A 23,964-nucleotide genomic window follows, 5' to 3' on the forward strand; every position below is an offset into this window, starting at 1 on the left:
TTATTATATTCATACAAAGAAAATACTGCTTTCATTGCAGGGCATAGGAGCTAATAAAAAAAACTTCTAAGGCATGGCTTGATTAGGGTAGGTTGGAGTGCAAATAAAAATTATGAAAGATTCATTTGGAAACTGTTAGGATATTTATGCCAGCCAGTTACCACAGATGGTGAAACCATAAAATTATGGACTAGATTGAAAAATGGTCATTTAAAGTAACCAGAGGTCTATTTATTTCACAGCACTGCCTCATGTTCACATAGTCACATCCAGCACAGTACATGAAGCAAAAAACAGAGAGAGTGAAATTAAACTGGATGGTGTTTCTGGAGGCTTGAAAAGTTTTGCTGTAGCTGCACGGCAGAAGCACGAGCTGCTCTTGTGCGGGTGGGAAACAGGATACAGATAAGAGGTCACATGGGTCTGTGGGGATGAGCAAAATTACAATGCTATTTCTGAAGGAGTGTGCACTTGGGTTGACAGTTTGAAGTTGAAGTCTTTCAGTCAAATCTTTATTAAAGCAAGTTTATTCTGCAGTGTGTATGCAAAACACTGTAGGAAATTAGACTGATTAAAATCTCAGTTAATCTCTTAATGGCATTTAAGAATCCAAGACATAATGAGAATGAGGCCGTTTGCAGTGCCAAGGTACACTATCTACAGGTATCAATCAGGGACCCTGATTTCAATAAAGAGTTAATTTTAAAATCAATCTGTTCTTTTTGACAAGCATCTCTTTGGTGAATTATCATGTGCCAGTTTTAGTCCTATCAACCTTATTGATTTAGAAGAGTTTTAGTACAGTCTCTTTCAGTATTATCATATCTTTATTAAGGACTGGATAAGTTTAGCTTTTTAGGGTTTTTTCTGTTAATTCTTCTTGCACTTGATCCTTTCTCAAGCTAGACGGGTGGCGAGTTGACTTGATGCTCTTTCTTTCTCCTTCTATGCTATGCATAAAAATTGTTATCTTGCTTCACACTAAGTAAAGGTAATTGTTAAAGTGGCATTTGTAATTTAAAGGCTTGACCCCATTGATGGTGTCCCCCGATACATGTTTACTCCTATGCCAGCTCCATTAGCCCAGCCCGGCAGTCACAATATGAATGATACCTTATTGTTGAATACCTAAGTTATTACATTTTATACACACTGGGATTTCATACAGCATTTAGGGGAACTGATTATTTGCTTTCTGAAGAAGCTCCAGTGAAAGTTGGAATTTTTGATACCTTTCAGGAAAAGACAACAGAATCATTTGCTGATATGTTCCTGGGTTTCAGTCTTCAAACCTTAATACAAGAATATAATTTGAAAAGTTTAACGATGTATGGAGAATGATGAGCATATACTGACAGAACATTGGGGCATACTAGGTGCAGAACCTCTAGCAGGCAGGTAGCTGTATTTCAAAGGTAGATCACAGAGTTGGGGGTTTTTAAAACAGTTTCTGTCAGTCCCTATGGAGATTGGCATGCTAAGTCCAAGGTAAAAGAACATTCTACCGTGTTTCCACTGCTACACAGGCAGCAAAAGAGTATCTCTGGGCTGTCACTCCCCTCCAAGGATTATTCAGGGCTGTTCTGTCAATCCTCCTTTCATCATTCATATTAGGACAGTTATCCCCTCATTGCTTTTGCCTCTCTGTGTGTAGCTCCTACCTTTTAAACTTGTACTCTGGCAATGGAGACTGTCACAGAATATAAATTTGACCAGATGCTCTTTGTTAAAGTGAGGTCTGGGCGGCATCAACTTTTTGTCCTTGTTTCCCTGTGTTCTGAAGGAAATATGGACATACAGACCCGAGGAGAGCAGCAGCAAACTCCAGTCACAGCCCTGTTCCAGATGGTCATGGAGTGAAGGGTTGTGGTTGTAGCTTGTTCCTGCTGTGCAGTCAGATGTAGATGTGGCAGCCTGTGCATAATGACAGAAAAGAGGTGGGGAATGGGGGATATTCCCTCAAGTTGCATTGCTTGTCTTGGCACATCTACCCATAAAGCCATGTTCCACACCTGTGAGAGCTGACAGAACTGAAGTGCTATCAGTCCCTGTACCTCTTCCCCATGTGGGACTTTCTCAGCTTTTGTGCAGGTGCTAACATCATAAACATCACTTCCAGTCTAAGATTTGGAATGCTGAGGTGTCCTCACTCTGCCCAGTTTGTAGTATTTGATATTCTCATAACTGTACCTGGATTTTCTTAATTGTGAGTGACAACAGACACATTTAGGTGCTGTATTCACAAGCACAATTAGAGGAAGCAAAAGCACGTGGTAGGCAGCAGTTTGAAAACCATGTCAGTCTCAGTTTCAAAAACAAATGTGTGGTATTGTCTCACTGTCAGTGTGAAATTTAATCCATATTTTTAAGCTGCTTTTGAAAATGAAGCTTAAGCCCATCTTTTGAAGAACAATTGACGTTGTTTCAGCAGAACTAGGGCTCTATCTAGGGGCATTTTGATAATTTTCCTAGGCCTTTTGAGAATCTGGCCTCCTGATGCTGTAAGTCTGTTCGGCATGAGATACCCATTATCATGTTTCCCACTAAAAATGAGTCTAAATCAATGCCTGGTTTCTGCAGTTTTATGTTTGAAAATTTCCAGTGAGAGCTCACAGTTGTAATTGAAAATCACCAAAAAGTTTAACTAGAATTTTTTTTTTCTGTTTCAGAGTTTAGTGCAAGATATTTCAGACGAGAGGGAGGGAACTCTCTATCTTAATTCTGTGGTTACTTAATACCCAAGAGGAAGGAAGTTTTCAGTATTTTCAGTATGCTGTACTTCTTGCATATGCTACCTTGTGTGATTTGAGCTACTGCCAGATACTGTTTTTAGTCTCCACTCAGTCCTTCTGTCAGGCTTTTCACACTCCTCCTCCTCCTGTGGGCTTCTCTTCTATGGCCTTGTATTTATTTTCCTTCTTTCCTCTCTTATCAGATATTCTCTTTTCCATTATACATACATACACATACACCTTCTTTTGACATCTGTATTTTGTCTTTTCCTTTCTCTTCTTATTGCTGCTAGTCCATTGTCTAGCTTAACTGATGACAGTGGTTGTGATGGACCCAGTTTAATGCCATAGAACACACATATTGTACATCAAAAATACTGAAGAGCCTGTCTCAGGGATGTGAGATCAAAAACAGTGCAGTATTTTGAATTGCACATGTTGATACATACTAAATTATATGCATGCCTCATGGGCACTGATTTGGTGGACTAATTGATTAATTAATGAACAGTCATATCATAGCTGAAATAAGCTGAAAATCAGCTGGTAAAACAATTAGTCGTTTTTGAGAACAGAACTTTGCTGATGTGTCACATGGTCTGTGTGCAAGTTTTATAAACTTAGTTTTTAAGCTTGTTCTTCAGCAATAGGGACTGTCACAGAAGATAAATTTGACACCTTTGGGATGGCTAATATTGTCACCATATCTCAAACCTCTACTGTCTCTGGAAATCATGGTTTCTTGACCTCTGCCTTACTAGTTTGCTGACTGAGGTGTCATGCTTTCCTTATGCCTGCTGGTGACATCACCATAAGGAGGTGCAAGAAACCTCAACACACAAAGTACTTCAATAAGGACAGCATTAAGAGGTGAGCAGCTGTGGAGTATCAGCCTCAAGAGTAAGGGGTTTTAATGGTGGAATGTTTTCTTCATTGTATCACTGTCTGTCTTGGAAGAGAAATCTTAGGAACCTAGGACTTGCTTTGTGAATCCTCTTCTCTTTTTCCACCTACATGTGGTCTCTTATCTTTGTTAAGATCGGGGCCTGCTCTGCATCTTCACAAGAAAAAATCTAAAAGGAGAGAGGAGAGGACTGCAAAGATTGAAAAGTTAAAAAAACTGATGGAGAGCAGGTATTGTCTTGTGTTTGGCTGAAGCAGTCTTCCAACCTTCTACCTGAGAAGAGCTGTCAAAGAAGACATGATCATGGTATGGTGTCACCCATTAGATTTGTTAGATTTCCAACTGCACTGTGTTGCACAAGAAGATTTGGTTGAGTGCAATTAGGGAGTTCCCTGAGAGTCTTTCACCACAAAATGAACCTTCCACCTGAGATCTGGCTGTGTTGCCAAAAGAGAGTCATAGTCAAAGTATGTTATTGAAAAAAAGAATAGGAAGGGGAATCTGCCTTTGTGAACCTCACTTCAGAGCATTCAGAATGGAATTGAGGAGCTTAAACTCTGCTTAAATGAAGAAAGGAGAGATTCAGGCACTCCATGAGAGGAACATGGAGTTCTTCAACAGAAGAGTTGAGTAAATACTGACAGGTTTGACTCTTTTGCAGTACATTTTCACAACATCTGTCAAGCTTCCTTTAAAAATACCCAGCCAGCTCTGGTTTGACTATAGATACTTTTCACACTTCCCAGTATATGGAATTAGCATTTTAATTTCACAAACAAATATACCAGCTTATTAGATTTATCCACCTGTTTATGCAAATGGCAACACAGTAGGTTGAGTTTGTTCTCATGTGTTTTTCATCACAGGTTTTTGGTTTTCATTTAAGCCTTATAGAGTATTGTGCTCGGGTCCCATATTTTGCTGTATCCTATATAATTTCATCCTTGGGATTGCTCCCACCGCTGCAGTAGGTGGTAGCACTGGGTTGTTAGGCTGTTCTCCCCATGGGATCTGAATACCTCTTTCCTGTGGGCTCTTGGCATTGTGTGCTGTCCCCCACGCTGTGGCAGCAAGCTGCCTGCACATTACTATGTTGTGGTTCTTTGCACCTACCAAGAGCTTATCAGGTGTCCTTAATGACATAGATCTGCTATTGCTTTATTTTCAACTCTGCTGTTTAACTGAAAGAATGTGTTATTTAAAAGAGCAATTTCACCTGAAAGTAAATGGCCAAATGGATTTTTTTTTTAGTCCCAACAATAGATGCCATTTGCTGTTGATGATTGCCATCATTGCATACTTTAAGTGAGAACAAACATACTGCCCCCCTCCAATACACACAAAGCTTTTTCCCTAACAGATTTATTCATTAAGCATATGTTCTAAGTCTACAGCTATTATTTTAAATAGAACCATTTTTTCATTGCTTTTCATAGAGAAAATGCTACAGTGTTGTGAAAAACCTATTAATGTTCTAGATTCAATTAACTAACATATTCTGTTAAAAGTAATTTCTACTTTTTCCTTTTGACAATAGAAAAATAAATACCATCTTTTGGAGACTAACCTTCAAATGACAGTCCAAAGCTACTGCTTTGCAGTCTTTAGCAGTTTGAATGCATTTGCCTTCCCTCTGTGTATGTCAAAAATGTTTCCTACAGAAATTGAAGGGAAGCTGGTTAGACTGTAAGACTTGGTCCCAACTTCCTTGAACAGGAAACATTCCTGCTGAAACAGGTAAAAGTTTCATCTGACCAATTTTGCTAAGACTTTTGATAAGAGGGATGGCACTCCTGAAAGACACTAAATGCCTTCCATTTTGTATGCCTTCTGTGGAAGACAAAGATAAATACAGACCTATTTTTCAGAATAGGTCATTTTTCTTTCTGTCAGATTTGTGCAGGCATTCTCAAAATGGCCCCTTTTAGCATCCTGTGTCCTCACTGGTACTGATAGGTTCTGAATGTCCTTTGCCAGCACATTGAAGAGCCTGTGTTATTTTTCTGTATAGAAAAATGCTTTTGCAACAGCTCTAAGGTGAAGCTTTCTTTGTTCCTGAGGTTTTTTTACACGCTACTAAAAGTGCTACTCCTATTGGATGCACATATGGATTTAGGGATACTATTGTCTGTTCAGCTGATAAGATCATTTCAAGATCTGTGGAAATTAAAGCATGAACTATGATATTACACTTATTCCTCAAATATAGGACTTCATACTGCCCTGCTTAGGCTTTTGTCTTTTGTGCCTCTGCTCAGCATGTCTGAAATAGATCACAGGGCTTCTACCTGGGCCATGGATAAAATGTAACTCTTGCCCATTCTTTTCATGATCTTGCCAGCATAATTAATGCTCCTGTGGTGATTTGACCTTTGCTGGAGGCCAGGCACCCACCAAAGCCATTCTGTCTCCCTCCCTCTGAACTGGATAAGAGAGAAAAAATATAACAAGTGGCTGTTGAGATAAGGACTGTGAGAGATCACTCATAAGTTATTGTCACAGGTAAAACTTGGGGAAATCAATTTGAATTGCCAATCAAAATCAAAGCAGGATAATGAGATGTAAAACAAGTCTTAAAATTATTCCTATCCCTCCCACCTTGGTCTTAACTTCATTCCTGATTCTCTGTCTCCTCTCTCTTTGTGGTTCAGGGAGATGGAGAGTGGGGGTTATCAGTCAGTTTATCACATTTGTTTCTGCCACTACTTCCTCCTTAGGAAAAAGAGTTTTTCCTCTTCTCCAGCATGGGATCCCTCCATTGGGAGGCAATTGTCCATTAACAGGCTGCAGTCCTTCATGAACTGCTCCAGAATGGATTCCTTCCAGTGGCTGTGGTCTCTCAGGAATAGGGTGCTCCAGCATGGGCTCCTCTCTCCCTGGGTCTGCAGTCTCCCTGCGAGGATCCTGCTCCAGCATGGGCTTCCCCATGGTCAGGACCTCCTTTTGGGCATCTCTCTGCTCTGCTGTGGGCTCTCCTGGAGGCTGCAGGTGAAATCTCTGCTCCTCTGTGGGCTCCCAGCTCTGGCACCTCCTGCACTGACCTGGGTGTCTTCAGGGCTGTTCCTCTCACATATTCTCCTTTCTTCCGTGGCCACTTTTACTTCTGTGCTTTAACTTTATTCTCCTCCTTAAACAGATTATCCCAGTGGCATTCCTACCATCTGATGTGCTTGGCCTTTGCCAGCTGGTGGGCACTAGAGCTGTCAGACACGAGGAAGCTTCTCAAAGAATCCATCCTTGTAGCCCCCCACACCCTGCTACCAAAACCTTGCTATACAAACCCTTCAGGAAAGGACCAAGCAGTTTTGTTGTTCATAATTGGCTTTGGGAGATGAGGGGTGCAAACCAAAAAAAAGTTCTTTTAGTAGAATCTTGAAGTAATGTGGAGGAAGACAGAGGTGGGATGGTTTGGAAGTGCTGCCACTGGTCTTTAGAAGCTAAGAATGAGATTTTCAAGATTACTCAGTACTTCATTCTTCATCTTGAAGTGAAGTGTGGGAGGAGACTTGGTATGAGGCGTTTGGCATCTCCTGTAAATGCAGTTGAAGTGCTCTGGACAGCACAGCAGAAATGCAGCTCTGTGGATGAAGTTTTGCTTCCCATTGGCACTTGCGGTCACCTACACTTCAGAAAGAACATCCTAAAGGAAGCAATTGACTACTCATATTCCAAAATCTGTAACATACACAGTGTGCTTCAACATGGAGACAAAACTGTGGGGCAAATAGGAGTCCCTAAGAATATGTTTGGTGCCTTTTTGGTGACCTGAATTATAAATGTAATGAAATCAGGAGCTTCTGAAAAGAAAGAAATGCTCTAATCAAAACCTGATGAAACAGTGTTTAACAATTCTGATTTGTGTTGCATAGTTAAGAATGAAAAGACAGGATTTTTCTTTCTCAGAACAGGACATCCTCAGAAAAAGGCACGTGATGCCTTTTAAACCTGAGGCAATGGGAGGTTTTAAGTGTGCCTCCTTGGCATGTCTGCCTCCCATAGATGCTGCACACCATGCAACCTCAGATCATCATCATTTCTGCATCATTTGCTGGAGTACAGAGTCAAAATCTCCATGCTATCTGTGATCCCAGTCTGGAGCCAGAAGTAGAAATGCTCTGCTTATGCATGATCCGAAATGGTATTTGCTTACCACTTTGGTGACCTGTTGATTAATGTCAGCTCTTGTTATGGTAACTCAGCATGAGGCTGTGTGATGTGAGGTGGAGTGGAGCCCTAGAATACATGAGTCCATGAGAGGTTTGTTTCTTTGGGTGGTTTTGTAGAGTGAAGCTCACAATTGCAGACAAGTGGTGCAAAATCTTCCCGGAATAATCGCAAAGCTCATCACCAGCATGTGCTTTTTTCATGCCACCTTCTCCAACAGAGAGCTGTAACAACTTGTGCATGTCTGCTTATCTATCTAGACAAAACATTGCTCAGTGCATGTTTCCTCCCTGGGAAGAGGATGAGAAGGCAAGCTGTTGCATCTCTTTAGTGTTCTATTTAAGGCTGTGTATCCATGTTGACGAGCACAGTATAGGAACCCAGATAGGCTAGACACGGGACTGTTACCACTTTCTTCTTGCATTGTTCACTTTTCTTGCTCCTGTAGGGAGAGATAGAGAGGAGGAGAGCTTGAAACTATTAGTCTTGTTACATTTTAGTAATCTAAGCATGTCTCTAACATGAAGGAACTACAGTTACAGAGGTAGCAGAGTACTGAACTGGAAACTATGATACTTATTTGTGTTGAGTGTCCATTAGAGCCCATAATGGTATAACCTTGAATGAAAATAGGGCTCTAATACAGAGATAAAATTGATCCTGTTTGTGGATGTCCACGCCTTTACCTCTATAGGTGTTTATTTCAAAGCCTAAATTAGAGGGTCTAAGTGATACTGTTGCTTTCTGAGGAAACCAAGCAGTGCAAACATAGCCTTTTTAGATGCATGAAAGAAAGCAAAATGCTTATCCTTGGCATAATACCCTTGGGGCATATATCAGGTTTGTGGCTGAAGATGACTGTTGAGACTGGTCTTGATATAATTTACTTTGCCCAGGAAAAAAAGAATGTCTTTGATATGAATGTAATAGTGGCTTTCCTAAATGTTTTTTTTCTGAAGGCTCCAGGATATAAGATTTGCGTCACTTAGTAAAGCAGGCTGTCCCCAAATGAATGACATCAAAACGTTCCCATTTGAACCTGGCAGGAAGCCAGCAAATCACCCCTCTGCTTCAAGGTGCAAACTCTCTCACTCACCAGAGCAGAAAGCAGATCTAATACCTACAGAATGCCAGGCCAGTCCCTGAGGAGACATTAGAAACACACAGTGGTATTAGCATCATGACTGTCAAAGTACTGTAGGAGTTCTTAATTTAACAAAAGAAATATCCTCTTCTTTTTATTTTCCAACAATAGGAGTATGGCAACACCAATACAGATTATAATAGTACGAATAGCAAATACTTTCAAAAGTGTGTGATACTAGAATGTGCTTATTTCTCTTAATTGTCAGTCACTCCTTTATTGAAGATGATGTTCGTCTGGTTCTAAATTATTGCTATTCTTTGATTATGCATTCAGGCACATTTAAGTATATCTGTAGTTAAAAGTGTAGAGGCACAAAAATTGCAACTAGAGTTTGGAAAGGGAGAGTTGGTTATTGTTTCTATCTGCATCACTGTGCCACTGACAGTTCTCCCTGCCTGTGTTGCCTTTGCAAGGCTGATTCATGAGCAGTCTAAGCTTTTAGCTCTTTAACTGTGGAATTACACAGCTGCTTTGTGGGTTTCCATTTTCAGTATTAAAGGGAGCTTGCACCCTGGGATTGATTTTTGGACAACCAACTCCACTGAAATTCAACTTGTAGTCTGTTTGCAAAAGCTTAAGACAGCTGCAAAATTATCACCAGACATTACAAACTGTTCAATGAAGAAAATAGCATAACAAAGAAATCTATTCTTTATTAAAAAAAAAAAAAAAGTAGAAGTTTATTCAATATTCAATAGTAATCAGATGGACCTTCTGTAAGAGGGTTAAGAGGAAAGGAGAAAAGACAAAATCAAACAAAAGCTTTGAACTGAGCCCTGATTGAAAGATGGCAATTACTGATTGTGTGGGTGCAATACAAGTTAATATTCAGTATCTCTGCCCTCTGAGAGTCTGCATTCACTTAATAGCTGTAATTTGACACCATGTTTAAATTTTTTTAAGCAAACATTAATCATGGATCATAAATCAGTCAACACCAGTGTGTAGGACCCTAGGTATGAGATGAGTGCTGTGTGGAATACTTAGTTTCCTCCAGAAAGGGGTTGGTGACATCAAATTATATCCCCCAGACTCACCATTCAGTAAAACAAAATCTCTGGTGCCAGGCTGCATCTTTCCTCCTCCAAGGATGACTTTGTAAGCCAGCATCCTGTCTTTTAAGATTGTGTTTTGCAAATTCTTTTGATCAATTGGAGAAAAAATGACTGTATGGAAGCAGGAGACTTTGAGGAGATTGTGAGTTTTGGTTTTCTCTTTCCCATATTTTTTTTTCATCTGCAGTTGTCTTTTTTTTCATGAGCTATTTCTTGAGCAACACCACAGTAAGCTACTCTGTGGGGTGGGCTGTGGAAGTTGATATAGAAAGGCATTTTAATGCTATGTCACTTCACCCTCTCAGACTGGATTGTGTTTGCATTTCAGGTAGAGCATAAGCACATTTGCAGAGGTTTGCATTAGAATCACTAAAAAGTAAGACTTAACATTAAGTAAGAACAGATTCTTTCTCACAGGGAAAAACAGGCTTACTTTTTGAATCATTAATTCTGTTTAATAAAACAAAGTCCTTATTTAGCTCCTAACAGTCCCTCAGTTTCTCTGCTAACAGTAGCAGTGGGTTAAACATTAGTCTGAAAATGAGTCACAGTTGTCCTTGTATAGTCTGAAAGTTAGTTTTAGAAATGGATTTAATAAATTAGGAAACTGCTAGGCATTTTCTTTTCTCATGACTTATAAAATGTACTGTCCAGAATTCTAATCACAGAAAAAATACTACCTTGGAAATTTAATTAAATGTTTATTTCCATGTGCACAGCTCAACCTAAGGGTAATCTGCACCCTCTGTAACTGTGATAAACTATTTCCCACCATTGATAGTAGAGTCCCTTTTCTGTACAAGAATTTAACAGGTTAGGAGATGTTATGCTTGAGTTTTATGGAACCTGCAATAAAAAGACTAGGATTTTCTCTTCATCTTATTTAATGATGAAAGTTGGAGCTGGTGGACACTTTCACTGCAGCAACTCAGCTGAAGATGCCCTTAGGAACTGGAATCTATCCAGATGATATTTTCACTTATCATTGTGGTACTTCCCTGTGGCAGCCAGGCAATTATGACACAGTAGCTGTTGGACTGTTGAAAAAATCACAGCAACTTGAAAGCTCTTCTAAATCACAGCATAGAGCCTTGTCTGTACCCTGGAATTCACAGAACATATCAGCAAGCACATAACATTGGTGATTGATTTGGAATCAGATGAGGTTTGCAGCTTGTTTGATGGCCAGTCTCCTCCTGTTGAGGAAGAGGGGGAGGCAGTTTTTCTTGCAGTCTGGTATTTCTCTTCTCCATCCCTCTCTAGCAGCTTGCAGGCTTGCTGTTCCTTGTGACCCCACAGTATCGTAATAATGGTCCTGGGTGAACATGAACATTTTTTCTGCCCTTCGCCTCTCTTTGTCTCCTCCCACCCATCCCAGATGAAGTAGCAGGTGGACTGAGTGGGAGCAGTGTGAACCCAATGCAGAGAAAACGTGTGACTCAGCAGTTCAGCAGGGAGCTGCTGAGAGGAAAGGCAGCTATTCTCCTTTCATACTCTGGCATCAGGTTGCTGTTCCCTCAGAGATGAGATGAGCAGCCTCCAGCATGGCAAAGGGGCTGTGTGTTCTTTACAGCAGAACTTATTTCAAGTAGATAGAAAAGTTTCTTCTTCAAGTTTGTTAGAAATGTTGCTAGTGAAAAGGGAGGAGCATCAGGCTGGAAATAGGTAGACCGTGGTTATGTGCATGAGTTGCTCACAGATTTTGTGGATGACTTTCCCTCTTCCTTTCTTTCTCTCTTGATGTGTCTTTCCCTTTTGGTAATTGGAGTTTAGCATAAACAGCATCCAGACTCCACCAGCTGAGCTTGGGAAGTGCAAGTCTATAGTACTTTTCCTGGCAACTAGGTGACGTCCCTTTTCCTCTGCACTGTCAAAGAACACAGAGAATACTTGAATTCCTTAGAAGGAAGCTTCTGGCTTTCCCCATACTACCTGCCCCTCATGGATAAATAAGCACAAAGGAAAGTTGATAATTGTAGGTTATCCTCTGTCATAAGGGGGTAAATCAATCTTCTCACTCACTATTAGAGAGGGGTCATTGCAGTGTCTATCTGAGCAGCTTCGTAGTAATGAAAAAGTTGTATTTTATTACCAATTTTGTGTTTGTCTTTCAGAATGGAGGACTGAAGCAGATTTTTCTGTATAGACTAATCAACAGCAGGTAGACATTTTTTATTAGTGGTTGTACTTACTAAAAGATCAGTTTTAAAGCTGTACTGTGCATCATTGTCACTGAATTTCCCCAACACACACACAAAAAAGCACAAGCTGTGGGGTGGTGACTGAAACAGTGTCACTGGAGAGCTGTTTAGCAGCTGATCCCCTCTTGTTGGGCATATCAACCTATGAATCGGTGTGAATTAAATACAAATATTTCCAGTGTGATGCTTTTAGCAAAAATGCTCAGCTTTCCCAAACAGAATCCCTGAATGTTAGAAATTTCAGTTATTCCCCACACAGCTGTGAATAACTGTAGCCTGGCTCAGTTTGTTCTTACAGTTCAGAGTAGATACACTTAGTGCAAACTAGAAGCATTAGAAATGATAAGCTGAAGTTCATCTTAGATTGAGTAACATAGAAGACTGACACTCGTGTTGCTGGTGTGTAGGCTCAGTCTTGGTGAAGAGTCTTCCAGTCCTGTCTATTGTGTTAGAGAGGGTAGTTCCAGTTTCCTGGACCTCTTACTTAAATTGATGGTATGTCAGGCTTATTTCTTCATGAGTACTGCTACAGAGAAGAGTTTGAAGTCTGCAGTTACAGTCTGCAGTCCTACAGAGGACCACAGGATGGATCTATCCAGCTTCCAGTTAAGATATCAAAGTTATTTCAGGGTTGCTTTCATGCCTTGCATTATTTAGTGGTAAATGTTGTGGGATCCATGGATCTGCCTGGCTTGTTGCTTGTGTTTGAATTAAGCTGTCTGATACTTTCTGAAGTAGCTCTCAATGTGGTTTTGCATTGCAAATGCAAGATCTACCAACCACAAGCTCTTGGCAGCCAAAACTTGGACTTTATCCAGAATAGAATTGGAGGTACTGAGGATATTACACTGTTGTAAATCCCCTCTATCTCCAGTCAGTCAGTAGTAGGTAGCTGTGGGGTGCATCTGGGGGATGTTTTTATTTGCAGCTTTTAATCTGGATTCTTTTGGGGCCTAGATGATCTCCTCCTGAGAAGCATTTTACTCAGCCATTTGAAAAACATAAATGTATTGAACTCTTGTAAACAGAGCAGATCAGGGATCATGCAGAGTAACAGTAGTCATGATTAGAAAGGTCAAAAAAAGAGTAAAGGGGGAGCTAGCATCTGTGTTTTCAACACAGATCATTATATCTTTAGTGTAAATTTTCAACACACCTTACTGATGAGTCAAGAGTGCAGACAGAATCAAGAAGAAACAGACTTTACTTGGCTGTCTGTAAACAGTAATGATGTAGCTTCTGTCATGTTTACTACTTAATAAATTAGGTTGCTGTTGATAAAGAAGTTCAGTAGAAGTTTAGGAGTTATAAAGCAGTGACCTGCTTGTTGGTTTCCTGCCAAGTGAACAATGTAAGTACACAAGTTGTGTTTGCCATGCAAGTATGAGAGGTCCCTTTCCTCTTACCCAGTTCTTCCCATACCACTGCAGTGCAAAAGAAAGCTAATTTTTCAGTTTGCATCTTTTTCATGCTGCAGTGGCCACCAAAAGAGATTGTTTTCTTAGCCAATGTCATTCTCCTAAAGCTCTGTTCTTTGGACAAACAGGCTTTTTACCCTCTGCCACAAGCTGCCTCTCGTTCGTGTGCACTCTGAGGCAGCTCATTCAACTTTGATGTGTCTTTCCAGCACTTGGACTTGCCTGCAATCAGGATAACTTATGGTGTGTGTATTAACAAGGTCTTGACCAGATCTGTGAACTGCAATGCCAAGGGGTGTGTGCAGTTGAGGGGCATCTTAAAATTCTTATCAGCAGTGGACTGAGACCCATCTCAATAGTGTACTTTCATCTACTGTTCTTTCATCAATAGCAGCTCTCCCTACCAGTTAGATGGAAATTAGAGGCAGAGATTTCAGTAGGTAGTTGCATTTGGACATCTGAAGATGCAGAAGCCATAAATAGACTTATTACTCTGGTCTGAAATGCTGGTAATCTTGATGGATGTATTTCTGGCATACCTCATACTTTGTTGTGCTTCCACTCTGTGGTCCATTTCTACAAATTCTTACCACACATAAAAATCATGAAGATGTGGACAGGTTCAGAGGGATATGTACCTCAACACACCTAAAACAATTAGGGGCAGTGCAGCTGGCTGCTGTGGTGTGTTGGCTGCTGCAGCTTTGGCAGAGAACAGGTGAGGCCCCTTTTGCCCTCCTGTCTTGTGTGTCTGGAAGGTAGAATCCACCATTGACAAAACTTGTATTTTCCAGTTGGATGGCAGTACCATCCAACCCAGAAGCATAATTCCCACAGGGACAGTGTGATGGATGTACGTAAATGTCCAATAACTGTATGAGCACTGTCTTCTCATTGTTGAGGTGAATTCTTTTCTGTTTTATAAAAACAGTTTTGTTGAGGAACAAGCCTTTCTCTCAAAAATACATTGTTAAATTAAGTCTGCCAAGGGAGCTGTGCCAATTCCTTGAGACTTAGCATTCATGCACAAGTTCCTTTTAAAATGTTAACTTCATTAGGAGATACAGCCAGGTTGTGAGGTTCTGAGGGGTTGTTTTTGTTTTGTTTTTCTCTGAAAGCTTTGAGTATGAATCAGTTGAGTTACAGAGTTGCTAATGCCTCACCCACAGCAGGATTTGATGGGATCGTGGCATGTTTGTTACTGTAAGGCTTTGTTGACTTGCTTGTTATTGCTGCAGTGCTTTTTAATGTTTCAGCTAAGACTAGTACTCTAAGCACTTGTTTTTCTGAGAGTTATATAGATGTTTCTTCACTCTTCTGCCTGTTATGTACCCACATATGAAGTCAGAAAAAAAAGTGATGGAGAGATACAGGGAGGTTAAAATGGGCAATGCCAGAGTTACAGAAGCCAGCTTTTACCTCCTGAGTGAAGAAAGATGCTTCCCTATATATGTTATTCCATAATATGATAATGTGCAGTGCTGTGCTGTGTAGTTTTGACAGCTTGTTTTGGTGGCACTGCTTAAGGAAAGAATACAGGATGAATGGATCCCTGGCATGATCCAGAAAGTGCTTTTCCCTGAACAGCAAGGATGAATTTAAGCTTATGGTACTGTTTTGAAATTTCAACTTGCTTTCACAAGCCATATGGCTGCTACAGATGTCAGAGACCTTTTAATTCTTCTGCCAAAAGGTTGGTTTTTTTTTTTTCCGCAGCAAGTGTAGTCTTGTACCAAAGCAGAAGTACTCATAGAACTTGAATCTCCATTCTCTGTGATGCAGGAAATGAGGAAGCTATCATATGGATGCTACATTTCACTATCAGTCAAATCACTAACAGGGGAGGGGCTCAGTTCATTCCTGGATGCAGTCATCCTTGTAGGCTCTTTCAAGACCTTCACATTCACCTTGACACATGACAGCTTTACTGGTGTTTCACTCACTATCTCATCTGCAAGAATCCTGGGCCCACTGGGGCAAACAATACAGGAATATAGGATTGCAAGATAATGTGTGACTGCTAATTGAAGTGTTGTTTAAATCTGGCATGGTTAAATCAATACAGAACCCAAGGTGGGTGTCGTTATATTTGTTAGAATCTAATCTTTTGGGATATATAGGAGAAAATTTTTGAGTGGGCTTTAGTTAATACTAGACCTTCTCTTGGTATAGCCAAGACATGTATCTGTTTATTTATATGGATGGATGGATTCAGCCAATTCTCCATTATTTTAGTTCTTATACCTTTTACCTTCTGTTGTGCTAGTGAAAATACCTCTTGCTAACAATTCAGCAGAGCTGGAATCCTGGGCTCCCAGGTCCACAGGCCAGGTCTCTACCTTATGCAGTGAAAATAATTGAAAGTAAGAGTGGTCTCTTGTCCTTCACATAGGACAGTTGTAAGAAAGAGACTGTGACCCCTATAGTTGCACAAGTGTTACTAGACAACACTGGAATTCCAGGAGTTGGACTTCTGGGCTGTGGAGAGGCACAGATCCCCATGGTTACAGATACAGAGCAGTGCCCTAACTTTGACATCTTTGTTCCAGAAGATGCAGTTAAGTGGCCTTCACATCGTTGTATTATAGTCAGGGGTTTGTTTCCAAGCAGAAATGACCTTGTAAAATCTCAGACTGCTACAAGTATGAAACAAAAAAATGCTGTTTACCTGCTACATAAGGCAGCATCTTTGGTCAGTTAAAAAAAAAGTTCTGAAATATGAAATATTATGACTTATAAAAACCAGCTGAAAGCTGAGTGTTAAGTCTGCATTCCTTGGCTCCTTGCATTCCTTGGTCTGGTCGTCTTCCCAATGTTTTCTACTTTTGCACTGTGTATATTTTATCTTGAGATTTGGGAAGGAGTATCCAACACAGGAAATCATCAGAACTAGGAAAAACAGTAAATATGTTCATTAATCATTCTTAGTGACAGAAGTGCATTATTTAATGCAGATAAAAGTGGAACTTAAACTATGTTTAGTGAAAGTGGAAGGTTAGAGACTTTAGGAGAAAACTACTAAGAAATAGGTATTTTTGAAGCTTTAGATCTCAGCCACAGGTGCATGTCTCTCTGCAAGGATGACAAAAATAGTTTCTGACACGAAGATTCTGTCCCTGCTAAATTTCAAATTCCTGTTCCAAAACACAGAACATAAACATCCCACGAAAATAGCAGGAAAAAATTGGCAATCATTAACAAGTATTTTCCTCTCAATTCTTGTTCAAATCTAGTGAGACATGAAGCAGTTTAGAAGCCTGAAACTTTTCAACTTTAAGGACTGAGAAGTAGACTTCCTGTGATATCTAGCATTAAAAAAAGCAGCATTAAAAAATGAATTCTTACTATGGGTAGACCCTCAGCTGATAACAAGATATATTTAATTTGCCTGATTGGAACTGTGGCTAGTTAATGGTATTTACCTGACTTAGAGTTACTATTGTGAGGCATTTAGAGAAATATTTGCTGAGAGGAATGTTTTATGGAAACCTGACCTCAACAAACCATGTAAGGACCAATGGTGTGGCCTTTCCCTGGGACACAGGAGGCTGGTTTGGACTTAATTCTCCAGTGTTATATACAGGCTAGCCTTGGGGCATTCCTCATGTACAAAGATATAAGTCAGTAATACTCACACCCAATGGTTCTGATCTTTCATTCCTTCTCACTTGTAAAGGAATTTATACCTGCATTGACTATTTAAAATAGTGTTACTGAGAGAATAGCCACACCAGTGGTTATTTCCACTGAGCAGAGCAGCATTGCAACATTATTAAATAGCTCTTGAGTATGAATTCATCCAAGAAGTAGGTTATTGGAATAAAGTCTATTTTATTAGTGCCTTAGGACACTCAGCCAAAACCCAGAGTCCCCGAGCACTATTCAGACACATTGCATGAAACAGTCTCTACCTCAGAAATTTATAATCGGATTAGACAAAGCAGACAAATGAAAGAAACGGAGAGAGTGAGAGAGGAAGGGGCAAAATGGGTTCTCTGCCCTCATGTAGCTGGGAAGGGTGTAGCTAGGCAATAGCACAGTAAAAAGTAAAAATGAAAAAGTGCAGCAATGTAAATGAGAATTTGTTAACAACAAAGCTCAGAATCTGCACCTCCGGAAAGAAAGGGAAAATAATTTATCCGCCCACACTCACTTTTTTCTGATGAAGGCAGGTGAATAAAGCTGCACTAATAGAGTGTGACGCTCACAATCCTGAGCTGCGCTTGCCGAGGCGGAACTGAGAGGTAACCATCGTCTCCAGGAAAACAATAGCCCTGCAGCCCCCGCGGTGCCTGCGGGGTCACATCCCATTCATCCCCTGCACATGTCGTTTTCACGTGAAGGTTGTTCCCATCCAGCTGTTATGGAGTCGGTGGATGAAGCTGAAGGACGGCAAGGAGAGCTGAACAGGAAGGAGCAGTCCCTGAAAGCCTCCCAGAAAACAGCAGTGCTCGGTTGGCCTCCCCGGTGGAATGGATTAATGCCCGGAGACAGCATGTATCTGTTTGTCCTCTCACAGATACTGGTAAGGCAGCGTGCCATAGCTTTGGAATGCTGGGACCCTTCCTTTAGGCTGTGCTGGCTCGGGAGGTTTCCTCATTCACTGTAGATGTGGCAGTGGCAATAGGTGCAGCCCTCATTTCTGCAGCCACCTCCGACAGCTTTGCCATGAGACAGTGTCCCAGAGTCCCATCCCATCTCCTGCCACTCTGCAAATGCCTCCTTTTTCAAATGACCAGTATCCCACCAAATCCATTTTCTGCAGCTGATATGTATGGGGGTAAAGACCTGTGTCATTAACAAGTGGAGCAGGAGGTATATTCTCTAAAGCTGGGGTGTGCCCTTCATAGATGGGGATGAGGGTGAATGTGTTAAATATAAAGTCACTGCCTATGTGGTTTATGTTAACTGTGGCATGTGCAGCACTCTTAAGTTCAAATGAAAAGTTTCTATGCGTGTATGTTTGTGTGTGTGTATTTATAGTGATGACTGTGCGGTACATGGCTATTTGTGAGAGCTTTGAGAGAGGCCTTAAGAGTCTTTTAATAGCATCCTAAATTCATGGAATTACTAATTTTGATCTAAAACTAGTAATCCTGAAAACTCAGAAGCCAGAGGAACCTGTTGCTCTTTCAGTGTTGCTCCACTTGCTGTTTCTGGGCAGCCCTTTTGCTAGTGAGGGTCAGAGGGAGCCTATGTAACTCGGTGATGCACATGTAGTTAATAGTGGCTGAGCTTGGAGCCTTCATTCTTTTAATTCCTGTTAAGCTACAGCCTAGAAAATACCTGACTTCTTAAAGCAAAAGCGATAATCAACGTGAAATCAATGCAAACTAAATTAGTTAATTATGCAGTCTTGAAATGAAAATGAATGCGTGTATAATGAGAGATGCTAATTATGTTTTTTTCTGATTGATTGCACAGCTTCTCTGCATGATGCTGTGGTACAGCACTTATGGGACCATCCCAGCAGCTCAGAATGCCTTCGACCTGCTCTCTTACTTGCTTACCCCATTCAAACAGGCTTTTTCAGATCAAGGGGAGGTAAGTCCCTCTGTTCCTCTCTGGTTGTACAGTTGATGTCAGTAGCCTTGGGTGGTGCTTCTGATATCTCTTCTGATAAGTATAATGTGTGTATTTCATGTGTATGCCTTGAAATGGTAGATGAGTCTTCTGAAAGCAGAAGAATATTTTGAGCTATTGGGCTGAATTCTTGGCTATGATGTTAGGTCAGCACAGCAGATTTTTTGTTATGTGCAACTTATTGCAAATGAAACAAAGCAATAAGAAGTTATCTCGTTAAGATTTAACCCACAATAAAGGGAGAGTTGGAACTTCATTCCTTAGGATGAATAGCAGCTTAAATTCTGGAAGAATGGATCAACCCATATAGAAGGAGAAAATCACACCATAGTCTAAAAAATATATTTTTGTTGAGTGTTTAGAACATATCTGTGTGCAGGAAATGTATTTCAAGTGTACTAGGTGCACAGGTTCAATTATATCTACAGAGCTACCCCAGTAAAATTGCTTAGCTTCTCACCATGACATGATGACATGTATACCAGAATGATTCATCTGATAAATTACTGGTAATTATACCCAGTGCAGATTTTTCTAGTGTGGACAGAGCCTTAATTAAATGGTGAACAGCTACTTTCAAAAATCTGATGAAATATATTTGCTACCAGAATGCTTAGATCCACTCTACATTATCTTTGAGGCAGAGGCTTTTGCAGTGCTAATAGAAAATCTGATTCAGTGCCTCTTATGATTGAAGTACAGTGGAGACTGTGTTTTCTGTTTTCTCAGTGTTTGTGAGCTGCATGTTACCTGCTCTTTTGGGGTTTTTTGAAAGAAGCACTTTTTCTTTGCCCTTTTGCAGTTGACTTTATTATGCACAGAGCTCTTCACAGACTGTTGCCTGTGTCTTATTTGCAGTGGCTCAGTCATTAACAAATTGTTATTCCCACCAGAAAATTGCTGATTTGAATAATTTTGACATACAATAATTGTCCTTCATGGAGGAAACTGATTCCTAGAATGCATCACAAGAACACCACAAGTACAACTCTGTGCAGATGTTCATGCATATGTTTGAGGACTGTTTATTCTAACACTATTTATTGTGCAAATTTGCACTTGAAAACAGTATAGGCAAAGAAATCTTCTGATGTTAAAATAAGCAAATGGAAGCTCTTAACTCCAAATTTCTTATTAGCTGTTCATGTAAGAAAAAAAAAAAACAGAGTAAAATTCCTTGCTCACTGAAGCCCACTAGAACTGGATTTTGTACCTACTACTAGAGAACAGGTTGAACTATAGACTACTATAAAATGACTAAGACATCAGAATTAATTCCACTGCCAGTGGTGTGAATTAACCTGATGGTGGTTCACTGAATGTGTAGAAAACACAGAAAACTCCTCTGTGGCTGGATTCTATTTAGGAATCCCAAACCCAGAAGGAGTGCTAAACTTCATCTAAAGCCCTTTGCCACAGTATAAAATTACACAGATTGTAGTAATAAAGTGTTGGTCCAGTCTGCAAAATTAATTGTAGGTCCAGATCTCAACTTTGGCCAAGTGTGAGGGTAGGAAGCAAAACTCCTGTTTGCCTTCAGTGTGAAATCTAGGGTTTATACCTGCTGAGGTGCTGGGGCTTAGAAATGGTTTCAGTTTCCATCTTCTCCAAAGCCTGGCTTTTTTTTTTGGCAGTGATGGCAGCTTTTCCATAGGTGAGTATGATATCAGTAAATCTTCATGAGAAATAATACATATTTGGTCAACAGCATGCATTCAGACACTGCACTGTGCCCCTAAATTCTTCATGAATCATTGTCTATTCTGTTGTTCTACAGAGCCTGACTACAGTTGGGAGTGTTGTGGTATCTTACATCCTGCTGTCTTTGGCTTCTCTAGGACTGCTATTTGTAGGATCTCTGGTAAGTTATGACACAGCACAAACTATATTCATGTCTAATTTATCCAAAGTTATTGGTATTATGCCCAAGTTGATTGTAAAGCATCATTTTTGGTGCTGTTTCTGCATAATTATCTGCTTGCTTTATGTAGAGGAATTAACTTCACTCAATTTCTTGATGAATTGAGGATTGCACAGAAGTAGAATGGTGTATAAAAATGTTTTTTTAGTTTTTCTATCCACAGGTGGGCAAACTATTTGCACTGAAGTAGAAGGCATGTGGTCCATTAATAGGACTATCATTTTTTTGTTTCAATGGCAGAAGGAGCTGCTCCAGAGTGCCCCTGTTCTTCTGAATGTGAAGTCCTGTTAGATGTAGGCCAAGGCCCCAGCTGCAGAACAAGCTTAAATAGCATGACTACAATTAATCTGGTTAGCTGTTAGCTGTTGGGGAGCAGCACTGTGTTGTGTTTCTCCATGGATTGTGTAACTGGCACAAAGGTGTGTGATAGATGGGAGAGCTATTGAGAACTCTGTCTTATCTGGGAGCTCTAACTGAATGTGGCTTTTCAAACCCCTCTGCACTGTTCTCTTACAGTGGGAATGCAGCTACTGAATGTGCAGTTAGAGCATTACCTCCTGTCCTTCCAGAGGTGCACCCAGGTAGCTCAGGAAGTTGAAGCTGTGGTCTGCACATGCTGTTTGAGTGATGCACAGCACAATAAAATGCATTCCAGAATCATGGGACTGTAGGTGGACAGAGATTGCTAATCTAACACTCTGCCTGGAGCAGGGCTGTTACCAACACTTGGTAAAGGCAGCTATGAATTTTTCCACACAGGTTTTGAAAACCGTCAGGGAAGGAAGGTTTCTCACTTCTCTATGAGCCTGTGCCACAACCATGTGGCATTTTTTGGGAAGAGACATTTCCTAGTGTCTGATCTGAATTTCACAGATGTAGAAGTCTGGGTGAAATTTCTGCAGGCTTGTGGCCATTGTCCCTTGTGGTATCAGCTGACACTGCCAAGAAGTGTCTGGCTGTATCTCTGGAGCTGCCCTTCAAGCAGTTGCAGGCCACTGTTAAATCACTGCAACCTCTTTGCCAGGCTGAACAAGCCCAATTCCCTCTACCTTTTCCTGTACTCAAGACCTTTCACCTCCTTTGAAACCCTCTGCTGAGACCATTCCAGTTTTTCCATAACTGTCTGAAATTGGGGAAACTAAATTTGTAGACAGTATTCAAGGTGCAGCTCTGTCAGTGCCAGTTCCTTTGATTTGCTGGCCACATTCCCTGCTAGGAAGTAATGTCATATTATATGCCATGGTTAAATTCACTCAGAGGCAGCACAGTGGCAAAATCTTCTGTTTAATGTGTCAGGAAAAGGGACTTTCTAAAAATCATTCACAAGGCAAAGTAATTATAGTCAATGCCTCTGTTATTATGATCATTGATATAGTCAAGGAAGCTAGTGAGGTTTATGCAGTTTTCTGGGTTTTTGATACTGCTGTACCTTATCCAGATTAATTCTGTCATCAAAAATAAACTTTTGGTAATTCTGTAATTGCAAATATTAAAGAAAAAAAAAAAAAAGACACCTAAGAATTATCAAGAACTGTTTGAGTTCCAGATAAATTTGCAGCAAAACATTCTGGGCTGAAAATCTGAGTAGCAGGGGTGTAATTTTTTGCATATTCAGCTATCATCTTGGTAGATTAAAACATTTAGAGCTGACCAGTTCTTAGCACAGAAGGTAAAGTTAAGTGAAAGCTCTATGTGGCCAAAAATGCTGATCTCTCTTTGAACAGCTTTGCATGTGAACTCCTTGCCAGTGAGCATGAATACCACTATAGATTAAAGAAGACTTGGCCCATCTTTGTGTTGGTTAAAATTTGTGTATAGAAAAACATTTTATAACAGTTTCCATGTTGGCAAGTTTGTACTGGTTTGTATTCCTGTGGTTTGTGCTAAGGATTTTCTAGCTAGAATAGAGGCACAAATGTCACTCTGTGTCACCCTGTTCTCTGGATAAGTTGCTGGGCAGCCAAGTGTAGGTGTCCTGTGATTTTTGAACAATGCTCCATCCTGCCCAGTGTGTTATCTCTAGCATGGACATTAGGAAGGAGAGGTGGTTTAGAGAGAGCACATGAGCCTTGTCCCTTCCTGCCTATCTGTCACCTTCCTCTCAAATGTCTGAGGTCATGTGGCTTTGCAGTTTGCAAATTTGAAAATATCTGGTTTTATCAGTATTTGCACAATAAGGTAAAACAGTCATTGACAGAGCATTGAAAATGGTGACTGAACCAGGCAGGGTTTCTGCAATCCCTGCCTGGTGGACAACAGCTTATTGCATTAAGACAGTTTTCTTTATTTTCCCTTTGTCTGAGCTGAGTGATCTCCCTCTCCCTCTCCATTCAAAATTGATTTTAAGCTATGTGCTACCTAGAAGAGACCTTGAAGGGATCTTTTCCTTAGAGGAATGCCTTTATCACCAAGCCTTTCTTTCCCAATGTTGAAATTGACACTGTCTTGCATGACATCCTAATGTGCTTTAGTACCCTAGGAAGAGAAATTTGACCTTTTTTAGTGGCACTTTTAAAAATTCAACTGGTCATTTAAAGAGCCATGTAAGAAAAAGACAGAAGAGGCTTTTACTGTGGCAAATAAGACCTGTTCTTAGTCTCCAAAGGATGCATGACAATGCAGTATAGTTTGTATGGCATTTGCTTCAGTGATACTACTTCTAGTTCTGTGCTACATGGATAAAGTTGGCCTAGAGGTACAGATTCTGGAATTTGGAGGTGTGCTTGAAATTTTTAACTGAAATCTGTGTGGAGGATTTAAAGTCTACTGATCTGGCGTCCAAATCATCTAGTCTATCACAGCATCTGTACAAACTGGTATGGTGCAGAATTTTTTTCAG

At 40.4% G+C, this 23,964-nt stretch overlaps 1 protein-coding gene across 7 annotated transcripts in view; it reads left to right on the top strand.

Moving 5' to 3' along the window:
- The window catches only part of PTPN5 (protein tyrosine phosphatase non-receptor type 5), a 74,337-nt gene that overhangs the window by 23,467 nt on the left and 26,906 nt on the right, over positions 1 to 23,964 (top strand). For 4 of the 7 annotated variants that reach the window (XM_079308434.1, XM_079308432.1, XM_079308431.1 and 1 more), the window contains exons 3-5: positions 17,965 to 18,146; positions 19,046 to 19,165; positions 20,982 to 21,065. In XM_079308434.1, coding sequence (XP_079164560.1) covers positions 17,965 to 18,146; positions 19,046 to 19,165; positions 20,982 to 21,065 — 386 coding nt within the window. Of the gene's footprint in view, positions 1 to 17,789; positions 17,866 to 17,964; positions 18,147 to 19,045; positions 19,166 to 20,981; positions 21,066 to 23,964 lie in introns of all 7 variants that reach the window. The other 3 variants (XM_079308436.1, XM_079308435.1, XM_079308437.1) reach the window with 2 other exon arrangements.

Source organism: Erithacus rubecula (genome assembly GCF_903797595.1).
Source record: "Erithacus rubecula genome assembly, chromosome: 6".
Lineage (NCBI taxonomy): Eukaryota > Metazoa > Chordata > Aves > Passeriformes > Muscicapidae > Erithacus > Erithacus rubecula.